The 18,098-nt window shown below is 54.0% G+C and overlaps 1 protein-coding gene across 1 annotated transcript; it reads left to right on the top strand.

The window, feature by feature from the left end:
* The first annotated feature begins 48 nt into the window (after positions 1 to 48).
* LOC117059263 (calpain-5-like) lies at positions 49 to 17,197 on the top strand. The gene is made up of 13 exons (XM_033170873.1): positions 49 to 216; positions 5,411 to 5,581; positions 6,346 to 6,477; positions 7,039 to 7,247; positions 8,168 to 8,360; positions 9,575 to 9,771; positions 10,353 to 10,430; positions 11,083 to 11,266; positions 12,398 to 12,523; positions 13,402 to 13,598; positions 14,090 to 14,211; positions 14,768 to 14,904; positions 16,546 to 17,197. The coding sequence occupies exons 2-13, from the start codon at positions 5,417 to 5,419 to the stop codon at positions 16,723 to 16,725; spliced, it is 1,920 nt and encodes a 639-aa protein (XP_033026764.1). The 5' UTR covers positions 49 to 216; positions 5,411 to 5,416; the 3' UTR covers positions 16,726 to 17,197.
* Positions 17,198 to 18,098: the final 901 nt, after the last annotated feature.

The following is an 18,098-nucleotide window of genomic DNA, read 5'->3' as shown; positions in this document are numbered from 1 at the left end:
TGTGCATATGAAGTCCTTGCTTTCGCCGCATCCTGGCGCTTTCTTGGCACGCGAGTCCAGGGCGTGGGGGATCCTTGCTCCCCGACCGGTTCTGCCGGCTTCCCGTGGGGCTCCCTGGCAGGTCTGGATGTGGGCCTGCCCCTCTCTGCAAGCTCCAGCCTGCGCTTCCCGCAGAGGGGAAGCTGCGCTGGACCCACCGGGAGGAAGCGGGAGCAGGTAAGAGGCCTCACCTTTGCCCACCTGTCGGGAGGTGAGGAGGAGGAGGAGGAGAAGTCCCTTGGGTGGCACCAGAGGCAGAGTGCAAGGCTGGGGTGCCCTGGGAAAAGGGTTTGTGTAAAAGCACCAATGCCAAAAAGCCTGGTGTGCCTCTGGAAGAACTTTCTGAGGGCGAGGTCCCCTGAAGGTGGTGGCCTCTCCTTCGTGGGTGCGTAAGAGTTCGGGCGGCCAGGGATTCCTGCATTGCATGGGGTTGGACTTCATGACCCCTGGGGGCGCCTTCCAGCTCTACAATTCCAGGGTTGATTTTACAGCCCCCCTGGTGAAGAAGCTGGCCAGGGTCCTCTAGTTTTCCAACCCCCTGCGACGCACGGTGCTCCTCGCCGCCTCCTGTCGGAGGGGGGCGGGATCCGGCTCTGCTTTCCTACGAATCCCTTCCTAGCCCCGAGACAAAGCAGCTTTTCGGAGGCGTGCCTCCCCAGGACGCGCGACGGCAGCCTCCGCTCCTCACAAACACGCGGACACGTCTCGGGCTCACTGGGCGACTTCTTTACTGATCGGGGCGGGCGAGGGCCCCCCTGGCCGCTTCACCGAGGGCGTCCGGCTGCACAGCTCCCGGAGCTGCTGCTGGGGGAGCAGCGTCACTTGGCCGCCCTCGCCCAGCACACACGGGAGCCAGCGCGCGTCGTAGACCACCTGCCCTCGAGGGCCGCCTCCGCCGCCGCAGCCCCCTTTGGGGACTTCGCCCTTGGAGTCCGTGCGCAGGATCAGGACCTTGGAGGGGCAGGGGGGGCGCGGGCGGCGCTCCCGAGGGCCCGGGGACGGCGAGCGGCTCGGCACCTGCTGCCCCGAGCGCCGGCGCCGCCCCGACGGATCCCCCAACTCCTCGGGTTGCTGCTGCTGCTGCTGCCGCCGCCGGGCGCTGCTCGACGGCTCGGGGCGCTTCCCGTCGGTCACGTCCTCCAGCGTCCCCCGCCTGGAAACCCGACGGCTCACTCCGCTGCCGCCGCCACCGCCACCGCCGAGGGCCGCCCGGCTGGAGCTGTGCCTGTGCGTCCGGGGAGCCGCCTCTGGCCGAGAGGAGGAGCGGTGGGTGCTGCGCGCGCTCTTGGGGCGTCCGCCTTCTGCAAGTTGGGGGGCGGGGGGGGGAGAAAGTGAAAGAAGAGGGTGAGGCCCGAAGGAGGAGGGTCCCCAAATTGCTGCTCTCTCTCTGTGGCCCCGTCCCAATTTGGGAGAACTCTGGACGTCCCCATCTGCGGACCTTTCCGTGCGCCAGTACCCAAAGTCACACCGGCCCACCCGAGGGGAGATTTTTATTTCATGAGATTATTAATTTTTTGCACCGCCTGCTTGTAGGAAACGGCGACAGCAACACCCTCGAGCGGTTTACCAGAAAGATATACCCAGGAAAATGGGGAATAATTTGCAAACCGGCTTTAATGCGCACAAAACAGAACGCAATTTGTAAGCACCTGGCGCCGGAAGTAATGCAGTTGAAGGCTCCTGCCTGATGTCAATAGGCAGGGAGTTCCAAAGTTGTATGTTGTGCTGCCACACTAAATTACAGATTTCGTGCAAGGGAAGCCCCTCCACGGGAGCGCAGCAGGAAGGCACTCTGCACATGCTTGAGAGCAGCCTGCCCTGTGCGCCTACTCCAGCTGCTACTGGGCTGGGTTCTGCTGGGATTGCGAGCCGAGGCAGCAGGGGCTGGGGGGGGGGGGCGAGCAAACAGCAAAGACTCCCTCCCTCTCCCTAGTAGCCAAAGTCAGCCAGGTCACTTGGTATCTGAGGTAGAGAATCCGGCAAGCAGGTTTTTTCCTCTCTCTTTCCCTTACTGTTTAAAGGCAACTGTTAAAATGCAGTTACAGGTGGGTAGCCGTGTTGGTCTGCCATAGTCAAAACAAAATCGAAAATTCTTTCTAGTAGCACCTTAGAGACCAACTGAGTTTGTTCCTGGTATGAGCTTTCGTGTGCATGCACACTTCTTCAGATACACTGAAACAGAAGTCACCAGATCCTTAAATATAGTGGGGGAGTGGGGAGGGGTATTACTCAGAAGGGTGGTGGGAATGGGTGATAGGCTGATAAGTGTGGAAAACCTGTTGACGACTCTAAACGGCTGCAATTAGTCTTGCAGGGAAATGCAAGGGGTGAATTGCAACTAATCACCAAACTTAAAACCATGGAGAAACCTGGTTTGAACAAAGACATTGGATTCTTATCTCATTATACATAACAAAGCCATCTTTAGCCATCTCACCCCTTGCATTTCCCTGCAAGACTAACTGCAGCCGTTTAGAGTCGTCAACAGGTTTTCCACACTTATCAGCTGTTCCCCCATTCCCACCACCCTTCTGAGTAATACCCCTCCTCACTCCCCCACTATATTTAAGGATCTGGTGACTTCTGTTTCAGTGTATCTGAAGAAGTGTGCATGCACACGAAAGCTCATACCAGGAACAAACTCAGTTGGTCTCTAAGGTGCTACTAGAAAGAATTTTCGATTTTGTTAAAATGCACTTTCCCAACATCCCAAAATCAGTCTCCTGAGGTGGCCACCTCACTCTGCTGAATGGGAGGGCTGGGCCCTCTTGGGCGCAAGTGAGTCTGCCCCCCAGCCATGAGGGCAGCCAGGATTTTTGTTAGGCAGGGCAGGACCTGGTTGGGAGGGCAGGACTTTTTTTGGGGGTGGGGATAGAACCAACGTGGGTGGTCAGTTAGTTAAGTGTTTCTATTGTTTTGCTTCAATGGAGGGGCAGCTGCCCCTCTACCCCCCTGGCTACGCCCGTGAGGATGTCTCTGGTTCAGTCCCCGACAACACGCCCAGCTAGGCCTGGCAAACCGCAGAGAACCACTGCTGCTGCTGGCCTGTGCAGACAGCACTGATCTAGATGCACCCAAGGGGGTCTTGGATTATCCGTGGGTTGGGGAAATCCTCACCTGGGGTGGGGTGAAGAGACAGGAGGAGCCTCAGATCCACTTTAAACTGCAGGGCAGACAAGCCCCAGAAGGCTGGGAAGGGGACACATCTTGGCAGTAAGATGGGCAAAGGGAGGGACCCTGGAAGAAGCTGCCTGATGCTCCAAGCTAGGCCAGGGAGGGCCATCTAGTTCAGAGGTGCCTAGACAGCGCCTGGACTACAGTTCCCCTCACCTCCTGCCAGCTCGTGGTTGAGGGAGGTGGGAATTGTAGTCTAGGCAGCCCAAAGTCAAAGAACATGGCCCTATGCCGACTGGCCGGCCGCAGCTCTCCTTGGGTTGCCGATCTGCCTGCAGATGCTGTCAGGAGTCGAACTCGGGGCCTTCTGCAGGCAGAGCAATCCTGGACTGTGCAGCGCCCAGGCAAAGATCCTGTGTGGGGTCCCTGCAGAGCATCTTTCGGGGGCCCTGGAGAGCCTGCCCTTCAGAGGAGGGGGCCGTGATGGGGATGGGGATCTTGGTCTTAAGGCTGCCCCAGCATTGTTGCTCTCCCCCCCTGCCTCTGATGGCTCCCCAAGTTTTCTCATCCCACCAAAAATGACTCGCAGACCTCGGCTGCTTGTTGGCTCCAGCGCCTCCTTCGCCTCCTGCTCCTCCGTTTCCTGCTTCTCTCTCTTGCGCTTGCTCCGGTGAACCTCTTTGCTCCTGAAGGCCGGCGGAGGCAGGCAGAGCTGGGGGGGGGGGAGGAGAGAAATAATAATAATAATAATAATAATAATAATAATAATAATAATAATAATAATAATATAATAATAATATAAGGTGATAAAAGATCAAACATTAAAAACTTCCCTAAACAGGGCTGCCTTCAGGTGTCGTCTGAAAGTCAAAACAAAATAAAATAAAAAATTCCTTCCGGTAGCACCTTAGAGACCAACTGAGTTTGTTCTTGGTCTGAGCTTTCATGTGCATGCACAGTACTTCTTCAGATACCAAGACTTCTGAAAGTCAGTTGTTTATGTGGCCGTTCCACAGGGCGGGCGCCACCACCAAGAAGGCCCCCTGCCTGGTTCCCTGCAACCTCACTTCTCCCGACCAAGGCGGTTTCAGTCCCGTGATGAGGCCTCAATCCCGACTGGGAGGGATCCAAATGGTCCGCTTGTTCCAGGCGTGCCTGGAGTTGTTCAGCAACCACCCGCTCAATCACCTTGCCCAGGAATGGTAGATTAGAGACTGGGCGATAGTTGGCCATATTGGCCGGGTCTAGAGATGTTTTTTTTTTAAGAAGCGGTTTAATGACCGCCTCTTTCAGCGGGTCTGGAAAGATTCCCTCGCAGAGGGAAGCATTCACCACCGCGCAGAGCCCATCGCCCAGCACTTTTATGAGGCTGGGGTCAGCAGGTCCAGTGACCGTGGCATCAGGTGTCCTCCTGCAACAACCAGTCCCAGCTTCAGGTGGGCCAGCTGGGCTGATGTCATTTCTGCATTGCAGGGGGTTGGTCTAGATGACCTGTAGAGGCCCCTCCCGACTCTACAGGTCTACAATTTTGCATTTCCTGCCCCGGAGCCAGAGGGAGGAGGTCAGGGGTCACTGTGGACGCTGGTGCACCTAGCTGGCCACTTTTGGCAGCTGGAGACTCGATATTGGTGGTGGGGGGGGGGTGGATTCTGGCCTAGCAGGGCATTCCTCCCCCCCCTCAACACCCCTCGCCCGTCCTCACCAGAGCAATGACGTTGTTGGCTACGCAGAGCAAGACCAGGCCGCCCAGAAACTTGACGGCCAAGTCTCCGACCTCCTGGCAGGAGCTGGGCTTGGTGGACATGGCAAGAGGTTGGCAGCCATTGCAGACTGAGGGACAGGAGACGGGGGGGGCAGGGAGGAGAAGCCATTGTGAGGTGGCAGCGGTGAGCTCACAGTAGGAGAGGAGGGGGGAGCGAAGGCCTGGCGTTGCGTGGGGTCTTCCCTCCCTGCCCTATAAGCTCCCCATTGACCTGTGAAAGGCAAACTCTCCGGAGCTTTTTAAGGAATTGATGGGCTGCGTCGATTCCTGCGTTGCGGGTTGGGATGGATGACCTTTAGGGGTCTCCCTTCCCACTCGGCAGTTCTGCGATTAGACTTCTAAAGAATAAAAGTCAAATCTGCCTCCTCACTTGTGTTTTTTGTTTTATTTCCCTCCTCCTACCCCCCTGATTCTGACACTGGGTCCCTTGTCCCTCCTCCAAGTGCTGGAGCCCCCTGCCCTATGTCCCCCCCACCCCTCTTGCCGCGTTTCTAGGTCGTCATGCCTTCCAGGCTGAAGTTCTTCCGGGGACAGCGCTACCAGCACCTGAAGAAGCGCTGCCTGCAGCAGCAGAGCCTCTTTGAGGACCCCGAGTTCCCGGCCACAAACGCCTCCCTCTTCTACCGCAGAGACCCTCTGGAGGGAGTCTCCTGGAAGCGCCCTGGGGTGAGGAGTAGGAGACAGGGATGCCTAGTGGCTAGAGCGCTGGACCAGGGTCTGTGAGAGGCCAGGGTTCAAATTCAGCCCCGTCAAATTCAGTCCCAACCTCTCTCAGGCTGGCCTACCTCGCAGGGTTGTCGCAGGGATTATTGAGAAGGGGAGCCCCCCTTGAATTTCGTGGAATCACAGAATTGTAGAGTCGCAAGGGACCCCCAGGGGTCCTCTAGTCCAACCCCCTGTGCAATGCAGGAGTATTTTGCCCAACGTTTGGCTCGAACCCGCAGTCCTGAGATTTAAGAGTCTGCCAACTGAGCTATCCCAGCATTAGGAGGAAAAAGTGGAATGGAAGTGAAATGAATACCTAAATATCTCCGGGTGGGGGGAATCCTGCTGTACCCAAAGGACTTCAGCTCCCCAGCCCCCACAGCCTTGGGGTCCCCTCCAAGAGTAGGGTGTGTCCTTGACCCCAGAGTCATGCAAAGGGGTGGGTTGGAGAGAGTGGGGGCCTGGGGTTGAAAGTGGGGAAGGCAGGAGTGTCATTTCCCACATTGCCAGGGGTGGACTAGATGCCTCTGGGTGCCTCTTCCAACGCTATGATTCCATGCGATGCTGCTTCCGGCCGCTGCTTCAGCCGCAGACCTGGCAGGGCTGCTTCGCAGGGGGAGGTGGGTGGGGAGAAGCCCCCTGGGTCTGCCAGGTCCTGCCCCATAAAGGGGGGGTGGCGTTTGGGGTTCCGGAGTCCAGAGAGCTTCCCTCCCTCCCTTGCCCAGGAGATGTGCGCTGACCCCCGGCTCTTTGTGGACGGCATCAGCCCCAGGGACCTGCACCAGGGCAGCCTCGGGAACTGCTGGTTCGTGGCGGCCGCCTCCTGCCTGGCCAGCGAGCCCAGCATCTGGAAGAAGGTAGGGGGACGCCCCTTTGCCCTCCTTCCCTGCCCTGTCTCTGCCCAAGCCCCTCTCTCGTTTTCAAGCGGGATCCGGCCGTGATGTGAACAGGGGCTGGTTGCTTCAGACCAGGGTGCCCCTGGGCATGCGCAGAGTGCCCAAGAGAGAGATGCAGCCCTGTCCAGAGGGCTGCCCTCTCTGCTCTCTGAGGGGTGCCAGGGTGCCAGCCTGTTGCGCCCAAGCAGGATCCAGTCTCTCTTTTTTAAAAAAGAAAAAAAACCAAACCCAGAAGCTAGCGTTGCTGCTGTCTTCTTTGAGTGCCCCTGGGCATGTGCAAAGTGACAAGGATCCATTAAGGGTTCGGTCAGCCAGCCAGCTACAAATCCACCCAACAGCTGCCTCTTCGCACCCACATTTTGCCAGCTTCCTCGCGAGAATATCCTGGGGCACTTTGTCAAAAGCCTTGCTGAAATCAAGATAAACTGTGTCCTCAGCTTTCCCCTAATCCACCAAGTTTGCATCTTGTCTTTGGGCTCCTCCTGCCGAGTCCAAAGCTTCTCTTTGCTCCTCCTTCCTCAGGTCATCCCCAACCCCCGGGAGCAGGATTGGGACCCTCGCCGGCCGCACGCCTACGGCGGCATCTTCCGCTTCCGCTTCTGGCGCTGGGGCAGCTGGACGGAGATTGTGGTGGACGACCGCCTGCCCTGCCGCCGGGGACAGCTCCTCTTCTGCCGCTCGGCCGAGCCCCGCGAGTTCTGGAGCGCCCTCTTGGAGAAGGCCTACGCCAAGTGGGTGGGGCAAAAGGGTGGGGACCTTCTCAAGGGTATCGGGAGAGGCCTGCTGCAGGATCAGGCCACCTGGTTCAGCATCCTGGCCTCACTGCGGCCAAAGAACCCCAAGAACCCAGGGAGCGAGATAGACTGCCTCTGCAACTGGAGGCTCCATGGGATCAGGCCAATGGGGGCCCACCTAGCCCTGTTTTCACAGTGGCCAAGTGGATGCCCCATCGATAGCCCTCTCCTTCTCCATGAATTTGTGTGATCCTTTTTAAAAGCACTGGCTCCTGTAGCAGGGAGTTCCGCAGTTGCAACGCAGGAATCGCGGCTCAAGAACCCCTGATGGGACAGCTGTCGGGTGACATGTGGCTCTTTTTCTAATATGTCAGAGTACTTTTTAAAAAAATCTGATCTAGAAAAACAAACAGGTGAAGGGAAAAAGGAAAAGGAAAAGGAAAAGGAAAACGGAAAAAGATACAATGGGTTCTGATTCTCTGCTTGCCTGCTAAATATACTAATATATTCGCTCAAATTATTAACCAGCTGTTCTATTTTCTATCAGCCATTATTTTTTTCATCCTGCGGATCCAGATGCTGCAAGTTAATTTACTCTTTTGTGCAAAAAGTCCGCTTTCAGTCTTAATAAATGTCAATAATGGGCTTTGCAAGTGGGCTGCTCAGGCCCCTCCCCCTGACAGACTCTCCATTGGGGCAGCTGGCAGGCTGCAATTCCCTCCCCCCTCAAGGGCTGTGTGGTCGAATGGTTAGAGCATCTCCTCTGAGGATGGGCCTTGTTCCTTTGCCCAAAAGGGAGTGACCAGCGCACCCCAGGCCCAACCTGGTGCCCACCCACTGCAGCAATGGGGGGGTCCCCCTCTCCCTGTCCGCTGCGCATTCCACCCCACCCACCCTCTTTTCCCTCTCTTACCCAGGCTGAATGGGTGCTACGAGGCCCTGGAGGGCGGCAACACGGCCGAGGCGCTGGTAGACTTTTCGGGGGGCATTTCGGAGCCCCTGGCGCTGGACGAGGGGGGCTTCGGCACGGACCCCGAGAAGCGGAAGGAGCTCTTCCAGCAGCTGAAGAAAGCCCACAGCCGGGCGGCTCTCGTCAGCTGCTCCATCCGGGTGAGAAAAAGAGAGACCCCAGGCAGGCCGAGGTTAAGCGGAGGCAGCGCCGCGCAGTGGTTAGAGCGCTGAAAGGTCTTTTTGGCATTCCTTCAAATATTTTGTTCCAATTATGATTGGTGCTGTTTGAAAGAGGAATAAAATTTTGGGGAGAACCATCATTTTAATCATGGATATCCTACCTAATAAAGATAATTTTAGTTTATCCCACTTCCCTAAATTTTGTTTGATTTCTCTCCATTTCTTGATATAATTGTCTTTAAATAAATTCGTATTTTTGTTCGTTATCCATAGACCTAAATACTTTACCTTATTCTCTATTCTTATTCCCGTGACTTTTTCCAATTCATCTTTCTCTTTCTCTCCCATATTTTTTATCAATAATTTCGATTTTTCTTTATTTAATTTGAAGCCTGAACATTTACCAAATTCTTTCATTCTTCCCAATGCTTTGGGGATGCTCTTTAATGGTGATTCTGTTGTTATTATCACGTCATCAGCATAAGCCCTGACTTTATAGCAATGCCTTCCTACTTTTATTCCATTGATTTCTTTGTCTCCCCTTAATGATATAAGTAGGGTTTCCAATGCTGTGATGAACAATAATGGTGACATGGGGCAGCCTTGCCTCACCCCTCTCTCGATGTCAAACTCCTCTGATATTTCATTATTTATAATTATTTTCGCCTTTTGTTTTTTATATATTGCTTTTACTCCCTTCAGTATTCTCTCTCCTACTTTCAGATATTCCAAAGTCTTTATCATAAATCTCCATGAGATGCTGTCAAATGCCTTTTCGGCATCGACCAGCATCATTACAGTTTTCTTGCTGGGATTCATTTCAACATATTCTAATATTATTATTATTATTATTATTATTATTATTATTATTATTATTATTATTATTATTATTATTTAAAAAGCACCCAGAAGCCTTTCTCTTGGGAATTATAGGGACAGAACTACCTAAATTGTATAGAAACTTAAGTTTCTATACAATTTAGGTAGTTCTGTCCCTATAATTCCCGAGAGAAAGGCTTCTGGGTGCTTTTTAAAAATAATAATTTTAACATACGTTATTTTGAACATCTTTTTCATTTCATTGTATATCATTTCCCAGTAAGCCTTAACCTCACTGAAAGGCCACCGCATGGCGTTATTTGTCTTGCATGGCCGTTCTCTGATCTGTGCGTGTCCCCACCCCCACCCCATAGTCCCTCCCTGGCGAGGGTCCCGAGGCCGAGCTGCCCTGCGGCCTGGTCCGGGGCCACGCCTACGGGGTCACGGCAGTGAGGACCGTCCACCTGCGTCGGAGGAACCTCCTGGAGCTCTTCAAGGTCAAGAAGCTGCAGCTGATTCGCATGCGGAACCCCTGGGGGACGGTGGAATGGAACGGGGCCTGGAGCGACAAGTAAGGGGGTGGGGAGGGGGGGAAGGCTGCCTTTGGGGTGGGAGGAGCCAGCCCCCTTAGTTGCAGAATTATGGACCTGTACAGCTAGAAGGGGACCCCAGCGGTCATCTAGTCCAACCCCCGCAATACAAGAATCTGGGGGGAGCAGCCAGCTTCCTTAGTTATAGAATTATGGACCTGTAGAGATAGGGGACCCCAGCGGTCATCTAGTCCAACCCCCCCATTCAAGAATCTGGGGGGGAGGAGCCAGTCCCCTTCATCATAGAATTATGGACCTGTAGAGATAGGAGGGGACCCCAGCGGTCATCTAGTCCAACCCCCCACAATGCAAGAATCGCAGTTGAAGAATCCCTAGAGAGACAGTTGCCTGATCTCTGCGTAAAAACCTCCCATGAATCCTAGAACGGAGTCCCCCAAAGGTCATCCAGCCCAACGCCCTGCAATGCAATGTAGTGGGGTCCCCCTGGAGGGGAAAGGAGACTGGGTGGGCTCTGGGGGGGCTGTTAGAGAGGGTCCTGATCGAGGAACGGAGGGTTTTGACCTGTCTCACTACTTCAAACCTCTCCCCCCCCCCCCAACAGGTCCCCAGAATGGCAGAAAGTGAGCCAGAGAAACCGGAAGCAAATGGGGGTCACAGTCCGGGACGATGGCGAATTTTGGTAAGTTTTGGGTCTTTTGGGGGGGGGGTCTCCATTGGTCGGTCTGCAATTGTGGTGCCCCTCAGGGTCCAATTCTGCAAGGCTCCATTTCAGGGCTTAGCAGGTCTCTAGGATGTGGAAAGACCCCAAGGCAGGCTGGCCCCTCTTTCCCTCCCAAGGGGGCAGCCCCCCTCCCAGCTCGCCAAGACCAGACTCTGACAGCTGATTGATTGATTGACTGACTGATAGTATTTCTGTTCAAATGAGTCCCGGAGCAGCTCACAAGCAACAGATAACCCGCACAATGTCAGTAATCGCAACCTATAAAATGCTATTAGCAAACCAGCAAACTTAAAAATAGCTGGACGGCCCAATTGGAGCATGCCACACCATCTGATTAGCAAACCAATAAGGCGTTTATAATCTCTGAAGCAATATTCACTAAATTGCAACTAAAAAATAAGCTGCAACGTCTACACACACCTTGCCCCACCCCAGTGTTTCGTAATCTTTTGCTCTTTGGGTCATGGAGAGAGTGTGTCTAAGGAGCTCCAGGCGGCTCGAGAAAGTGAGCCAAGCAACACACACGTACCGGAAGGTTGAAGGAGAATATTTGCGACCTCACCAGTCCCAGCCTGACTCTTCTTCCCCGCCTCCCTGACTTTCCCGGCAGGATGAGCTTTGAGGACTTCTGCGCCCATTTCACAGACGTTGTCATCTGCCGCCGCATGAACACGGCGAGGCTGAGCTGCCGGCGGAGCTGGGTGGAGGGTCTGCAGTTTGGGGAGTGGGACCCCCAGAAGAGGCGGGCAGGGGGCTGCCTCAACCACCGGGATACCTTCCTGGAGAACCCCCAGGTGATTTGGGAAAACGCTATGGGACCGAGCTTTCGAAAATGGGTGTCGTCATTTGCAAGCTGAGAATAAGGGCGGGAAGCTGAGTTCTCCTCTTTGGAGCGTTTTATTTCTTTTGCTTCATGGACTTTAAACGCCCTCGCTTTTCTCTCTCCGTTTTAGCTGCGATTCCTGCATTGCAAGGGGGGGTTGGACTAGATGACCACTGGGGGTCGCTTCCAATTCTGCAGTTCGATTATGTAAATTTATTGATTTATTAAATTCGCATACTGCCCTCCAGCCATAGATCTCAGGCAGGTTCACAGCTAAAAACACAAAATACCGTATTGGCCTGAATATAAGCTGCACCTTTAAAATTCAAGGGGGGGGGGAGGAGACAATACCCAAAAATAAGCCGCTCCCTTAGAATTCCGCAGGCATTCAGACCCCTTCCATTTTACTGTATATCTGTTTCAGCAGTGATATTGTAAAAGCCAGTTTTTTAAGTTTGCAAATTTAAGCTACACTAACTTTTCACGGTTGGAATTCTAAAGATTTAGTGTCAGGAGTATAACGTATTCCTGGACACAGCAGAGTTAACCGCAGACTTTTCTGGAAGCTTCTGGCTGTTGTGTAATTAACTGGACAGCACAACGCAGGAACTCAGCAACTCACTATATACAGTATTTATTGAAACAACTAGTATCCATAAGTTACTATGTACAGACTTTACAAAATAAAAGAAACAAAACATAAAATCTTTCCTCTCTGTCTCTCTCTCCTACACTGACCACTTACTCCACACCAACCTAACACTAACACCTAACCACACAAGCTCTCACACAGAGCTCACTCTTTAGGAACTCATTGACCAATCACAGGTCGTTGCTAAGGGTCTAGAGAGAGAGAGCAGATCTGGGCTTTCTGCCAACTGGTAATTGCTTGAAGATAGACAGCTGAATTTCTGCACGTAGGCAATTTGAAATCTCTAACAGGAATTTGGAAAAAAAAAGGCGAGGCTTATATTCAGGCCTATACGGTACATAATAATAAAAAAAAGAACAAGAACAAACCAATATGTGTATGTATTAACAGATATGTAAATATATCAGCAGTCAAAAGAATTGGGTGGCATTTTCTCTCTTCCCCTTCCAGTTCTTCTTCGACGTGTCTGGGGTTCGAGACTCCGTCCTGATCTCGTTGCAGCAGGAAGACACCCGTCAGCTCCGGGGGTCCGGCTCTGGGGGGCACAACCTCCCCATTGGCTTTGAGCTCTTCAGCGTGAGTCCAAGCACCTTGTTCTGGGGTGGGGGTGGGGGTGCTGGAAGCTCTTGGGGGGGGAGCAGTGGCGTAGCAACGGGGGGCGGTGCGCTCCCGGGGCCGTGTCTCCGGGGGTGACAAGGCATGCGGTTTGCCAGCCCCGCTGCTCCAACGCCGCAGGGACGGAGCTGGAATCCTCTGCTCGTGGCTGCAGCTGCACGTGGAGGATCCTGGCACCGTCTGTAAGGCGCTGGAGCGGTGCCACCGGAAACCTGCCATGTAATGCGCATGTGCGGCATCGTTACGTGCGACGCATGTGTGCTATGTAGCGGCGTCCGAACGGCTTCCTACGCCACTGGTGGTGGGGGGGGGAGTAGGGCGGTTCATTAAAAATTTTGTACTGTATTGAAAACGCCTTCTCCAAAGTTCTTATCTTACTGCACTAGGGATTATATAGCTATATCCGAAATTTCATGCATATCAGTTAATATCTTGACCCGGCTCCACTGAATTGAAATTTCAGCCTTCACGACATAGGAAAACGGCCGAGTGAACAGCTATTTTGGTGGAGGAGGGTCAAGATATTAACTGATATGCATGAAATTTCAGATATAGCTACATAATCCCTAGTGTAGTAAGATAAGACCTTTGGAGAAGGCATTTTCAAAGCAGAGTTTTTAATGAGCCGCCCTAAGGGGGAGGCCTTGCCTGACCTGGCAGGAGAGGAGCTGAGGGGGGGGGACCCCCAGGAATCATCTAGCCCAACGGAGGCCTCTGAGCAGAGGCCGGCTGGCCCCCGCCCCCGGGATTCTCAAGCAGCAAATTCCCACCTTGCCAGGGGTTGGGATGGATGACCCCTGGGGGTCCCTTCCCGTCCCATGCAATTCCCTTCCTCGCAGGTGGAGCAGAACCGGACTTGGCGCCTGCACCGTATCCCACCCCGAATGGCTGGCTCCACCTACATCAACTCCCGCAGCGTCTTGCTCCGGGCGGAGGTGCCCGGGGGTCGCTATGCCCTCCTGCCCACGACCTTCGACCCCGGCCAAAGCAGCACCTTCCTCCTGCGCATCTACAGCGAGCGCCCGTCCAGGCTGCGGTGAGCGGGTCCCCTCACCACCACCCCCGCCTCCCTCCCTCTGAGCACCTGCAGAGTGCATTCGCCTATCCCTTTCAGCTTTTCAACTTGCGATTTAATGGTGGTGACAAGGGTTCCTCTGGGCATGGGCAGAGTGCCTTTCCCTCTCTACAGATGGAGCCGGTTGTGTGGTAACATAAAGACAGAGGGGGGTTGCGCTTCTCTCCTTGGCTGTGTATTTAATTTGAAAGCACCCCCCCCACCCCACATAAACGATTCCTGGGAGGTCACGTACCCCCTGGCAGAGCCCTGGTTCCCAGCATTGTTGGCAAACTGCAGTTCACAGAGTAGTTTAGCAGGTGGGTGGGCTTTGGACAAAGGGGCCCTAAGCAGGGGTTTGGACTGGATGACCCCTGGGAGTCCCGTACAGATCTATGTTCCTGTAAGGTTATTCCCCCCCCCATATTAGAATAAAATTATACTTCTTTCCCTCCCTTTCTGCCCCCCCCCAGGGCCGTTGACCACAATGACCCCCCACCTCCACGCTGCAGCTGCTGCTCTGGATCCCACCAGCTCATCACCTCCGTCTGGGTCCATCGGGCTGTGGGGCTGGCGCTCCCCAACTCCAGCAAAGGTGAGCTTGCGATGACTTCTGCACTGCAGGGGGTTGGGTTAGATGACCCCCGAGGGTCCCTCCCAACTCTACAATTCTGTAAAAAGACACTCCCCTCTCCCAAATGCCGCCCCTTTTGGGAGCCTGCTCACAGCACACAGAATCGTTGAACAGTGGAGGTGGAGGGGGACCCGAAGGGTCATCTAGCCCAACCCCCTGTGATGCAGGAGCGGCAGATAAAATCACAATTGTTCTGTGGATCTCGCTGCCACAAGGTGGGTGTGAAGGGCCTGCCCTAGATGGCTTGCAAAAAGGCACCGGGTGAATTCAGGGGGGGGGGGGCGGCAGCAGGAGAAGCCTGCCAGCAGCTCTGAGCTGTGGTGCAGAGCCTCCACATTCAGGGATAGTCTACCTGTGCCCAGGGGGGTGCTGGTGAGGGAGGGGCTCTTGAGGAAGGCCTAGGCCCTGCGCAGCAGCCGGGCTGCTCTGACGCTCTTCTCACCTTGGGAGAGGGGTCCAACAAGAGACCTGGGGGCAAATGACTGGGGCGCGTCCCCCTCCCTCCCTCCCTCTCCAGCCCCAGATGTCTATGTGAAGGTCTGCTCCGAAGGGCAGGCAGTGCAATCCTGCCTCCACAAGGCCACCTCCAGCCCCGACTTCGACTTCAAGGCCATCTTCTGCCGCCGGCGCCCGCGGAAGCCCATCCGCATCGAGGTGGGTGGAATTAGGGTTGGGGGGGGGACACACACAGGCAACGGCGTGATCTCCCACCCCCACTGATTTCTCTCCCTCCCCCCGCTTGACCAAGCCCCTTCTCCCGGGGGAGAGTGCAGACTGGAGGTTTCTCTGAGATTCCTGGATGGGGTTGGGCTAGATGACCGCTGGGGACCCCCTTCCAGCATGACAGTTCTATGGTTCTTAAGCTCTGATACCTGCGTTGCAGGGGGGTGGGAAAGATGTCTCTTGGGGGGGGGGGAGGGTCCCTTCCAACTCTATGGTTCTATGAACAGGGAGGAAGCTCTGGGCCAGGAAGGGGGTTTGGGGTCTGCAGGAGGACTGAGTCCATGATGGAGGGCACCATGGGCGGTCCTGGGGTGGAACCACAGAACTGTCGAGTTGGAAGGGACCCCAAGGGGTCATCTAGCCCAACCCCCTGCAATGCAGGAATGTGGAATCAGGGGCACCGCCCCCCGTACCCCTCCTATGGGGCTGCCTGGGTGGCCATCTTCTCGGCTCCTGCAAGCTTCTCTCCCTGCCCTGAACACCAACTGGGGGTGGGGGGGGCGGCTCTTCACCTTCCTTTTTTCGTTTTGTTTTTTCTAATCATGTTCATTTGGTTTCACAAATACAAAGTTATAAACAAGGAATCAAAAAACATATCCGTAAAGAGATTCCTCCCAAACTCACGACTCCCGCTCTCCATGGAGTCCCATTTTAAACATTTATTACTGCATATGGTGATGATTTAGTTATTTATTTCATTTCTATACTGCCCTATACCCAAAGGTCTCAGGGCGGTTCGCATAAAATATCAAATACATAAAATCAAAACAAAAAAAAATGAAAACCCAATAAAGAAACGACAACCCAAAAGAGCCAGCATTTTAAAAAGGGTATAGGATGTAGATAAAATCAAAGGTGTATAATGAAGGCGCCAGGCCAACTTCCCTGGGGAGAGCATCCCACAGATGGGGAGCCACAGCAGAGAAGGCCCTGTTCTCGTGTTCTTTCATACTTCAATTTTTATATCAAACCACATTGTCCGTGGTGATTGTTACACTACAAGTGAGATCGAAATCCTGCTAATGTTTGAGAGGTAGGCACCTGTAATTCCTAATAGAAAAGCTTCTGGTTTCTTAACAAAGGTTATTTTTTAGCATTTTTTTCCCCATTTCATTATATATCATCTCCCAGAAAGCTTTCGTTACCTTACATTTCCTCCACATATGATAAAAGGCACCTTCTTTTTCTTTACATTTCCAGCAGATATTTGAAACTTGTCCTATACATTTTTGCCAACTTACTAGGAGTCAAATTCTGCTGGTACATCATTTTCATATACAGCGGAACCTCTAGTTGCGGACGGGATCCATTCCGGAGGTCCGGCCGGATCCCAAGGTTTTCACAACTGGAGAGACCGCTTTCTGCGCATGCACGCGCGGCAAAACCCGGGAAAACGCTTCCGGGTTTGCCACTTACGCAACCCGAAGTTTACGTAACCAGAGGGTTACGTAAGTGGAGGTACTACTGCAATTTTATTTCGGTTCACAACATGCCATAAATTACCAATCTGTTTTCCATAACCCTTCCCAATCTACCATCTCACATTCCTCTCCTTTTGGTCCCGCTCCACAGGTGTGGGCCAAGCGGATCCTGCGCAGCACCCGGCTGGGGTACGTCAAAGTCTTGGCTGCGGAGAACCCCCCAGATGCTGGCAAGGGGCAGGTGCTGCGGCTGCAAGGGGGACCCCCAGCCTGCCCCCCGGGCTCCATCCTCGTGGAGACCTCCACCAGCTCCAACCTCCTGGCGCTGTGAGCTTGGCCGAGGAGTAATCCAAGCGAGAGATAACCAGAGCATGCGCCACTCTGGCGAGACAGTCTGTGGGCAGGAGGGGAGAGGGTTGCTCTTGCACTCGGATCCTGCTTCTGGATTTCCCCTTGGGGGCATCTGGTCAGCCACAGTGGGAACCAGACGCTGGGCTGGGTGGACCAATGGTCGGATCCTGCAGGGTTTCGCTTATGTTCTTCGCTGCTCCGCCAGTGGTGGGGGCCAGTGCCGGCCTCCCTTCTCTTGCCCTTGGAGAGGTGTTTCGCTTCTTGCCGCAGCCGATTGGGAGGAGGCTGCTTGGCAGGGACAAAAGAGACCTCTCTTCGCCCCATCAGCACCTGGTGTGTCTCATTTTGCCGGAGGAGAGAAGAGGCCAAAGTCCAACCGGCTGGCCACCCTTTCCCTTCTTGGAGAGCTAGGTTTGCACGGGGGATGGTGACCCACTCAGCCCCCCCCCCGCCCTCCCATGGATGGTCCCCACTGTTTAATCTGCCCACCAGACAGCAACCTACCCACTGCCAGCAATAAATCGCAAAAGCTGAAAAACCTTTAGTCAAAAGTTCTTCTTTTGCCAATGAACTTTGCCTCTGCGTGATTTCATAGAATCCTAGAGTTGGAAGAGACCCCAAGGGCCATCCAGTCCAACCCCCTGCCAAGCAGGAAACACCATCAAAGCATTCCTGACAGATGGCTGTCAAGCCTCCGCTTAAAGACCTCCAAAGAAGGAGACTCCACCACCCTCCTTGGCAGCAAATTCCACTGCTGAACAGCTCTCACTGTCAGAAAGTTCTTCCTAATGTTTAGGTGGAATCTTCTTTCTTGCAGTTTGAATCCATTGCCCTGTGTCCGCTTCTCTGGAGCAGCAGAAAACAACCTTTCTCCCTCCTCTATGATGTTGTTGTTGTTGTTCAGTCGTTTCCGACTCTTCGTGACCCCATGGACCAGAGCACGCCAGGCACGCCTATCCTCCACTGCCTCCCGCAGTTTGGCCAAACTCATGCCAGTCGCTTCGAGAACACTGTCCAACCATCTCATCCTCAGTCTTCCCCTTCTCCTTGTGCCCTCCATCTTTCCCAACATCAGGGTCTTTTCTAGGGAGTCTTCTCTTCTCATGAGGTGGCCAAAGTACTGGAGCCTCAACTTCTTGGTCTGAGCTTTCGTGTGTATGCACACTTCTTCCGATACACTGAAACAGAAATCACCAGACCCTTATATATAGGGAGAGGGTGGGGAGGGGTATTACTCAGAAGGGGGGTGGGAATGGGGGATTGGCTGATAGGTGTGGAAAACCTGTTGGCGACTGTTGACGACTGCAATTGGTCTTACAGGAAAAAGCAAGGGGTGAGATCGCCAAAAATACC

This window comes from Lacerta agilis, chromosome 14 (assembly GCF_009819535.1).
Source record: "Lacerta agilis isolate rLacAgi1 chromosome 14, rLacAgi1.pri, whole genome shotgun sequence".
In the NCBI taxonomy this organism is placed as follows: domain Eukaryota; kingdom Metazoa; phylum Chordata; class Lepidosauria; order Squamata; family Lacertidae; genus Lacerta; species Lacerta agilis.
The sequence above is the reverse complement of the archived record's forward strand: the minus strand, read 5'-3'. Positions and strand labels throughout refer to the sequence as shown.

Excerpts from the sequence above, each read along its gene's own strand:
- LOC117059263 (XM_033170873.1), top strand. The coding sequence starts at position 5,417 with ATGCCTTCCAGGCTGAAGTTCTTCCGGGGACAGCGCTACCAGCACCTG. Across the intron at positions 5,582-6,345 it reads TCTCCTGGAAGCGCCCTGGG|GAGATGTGCGCTGACCCCCG; the intron begins GTGAGGAGTAGG and ends TCCCTTGCCCAG. Across the intron at positions 12,524-13,401 it reads TTGGCTTTGAGCTCTTCAGC|GTGGAGCAGAACCGGACTTG; the intron begins GTGAGTCCAAGC and ends CCTTCCTCGCAG.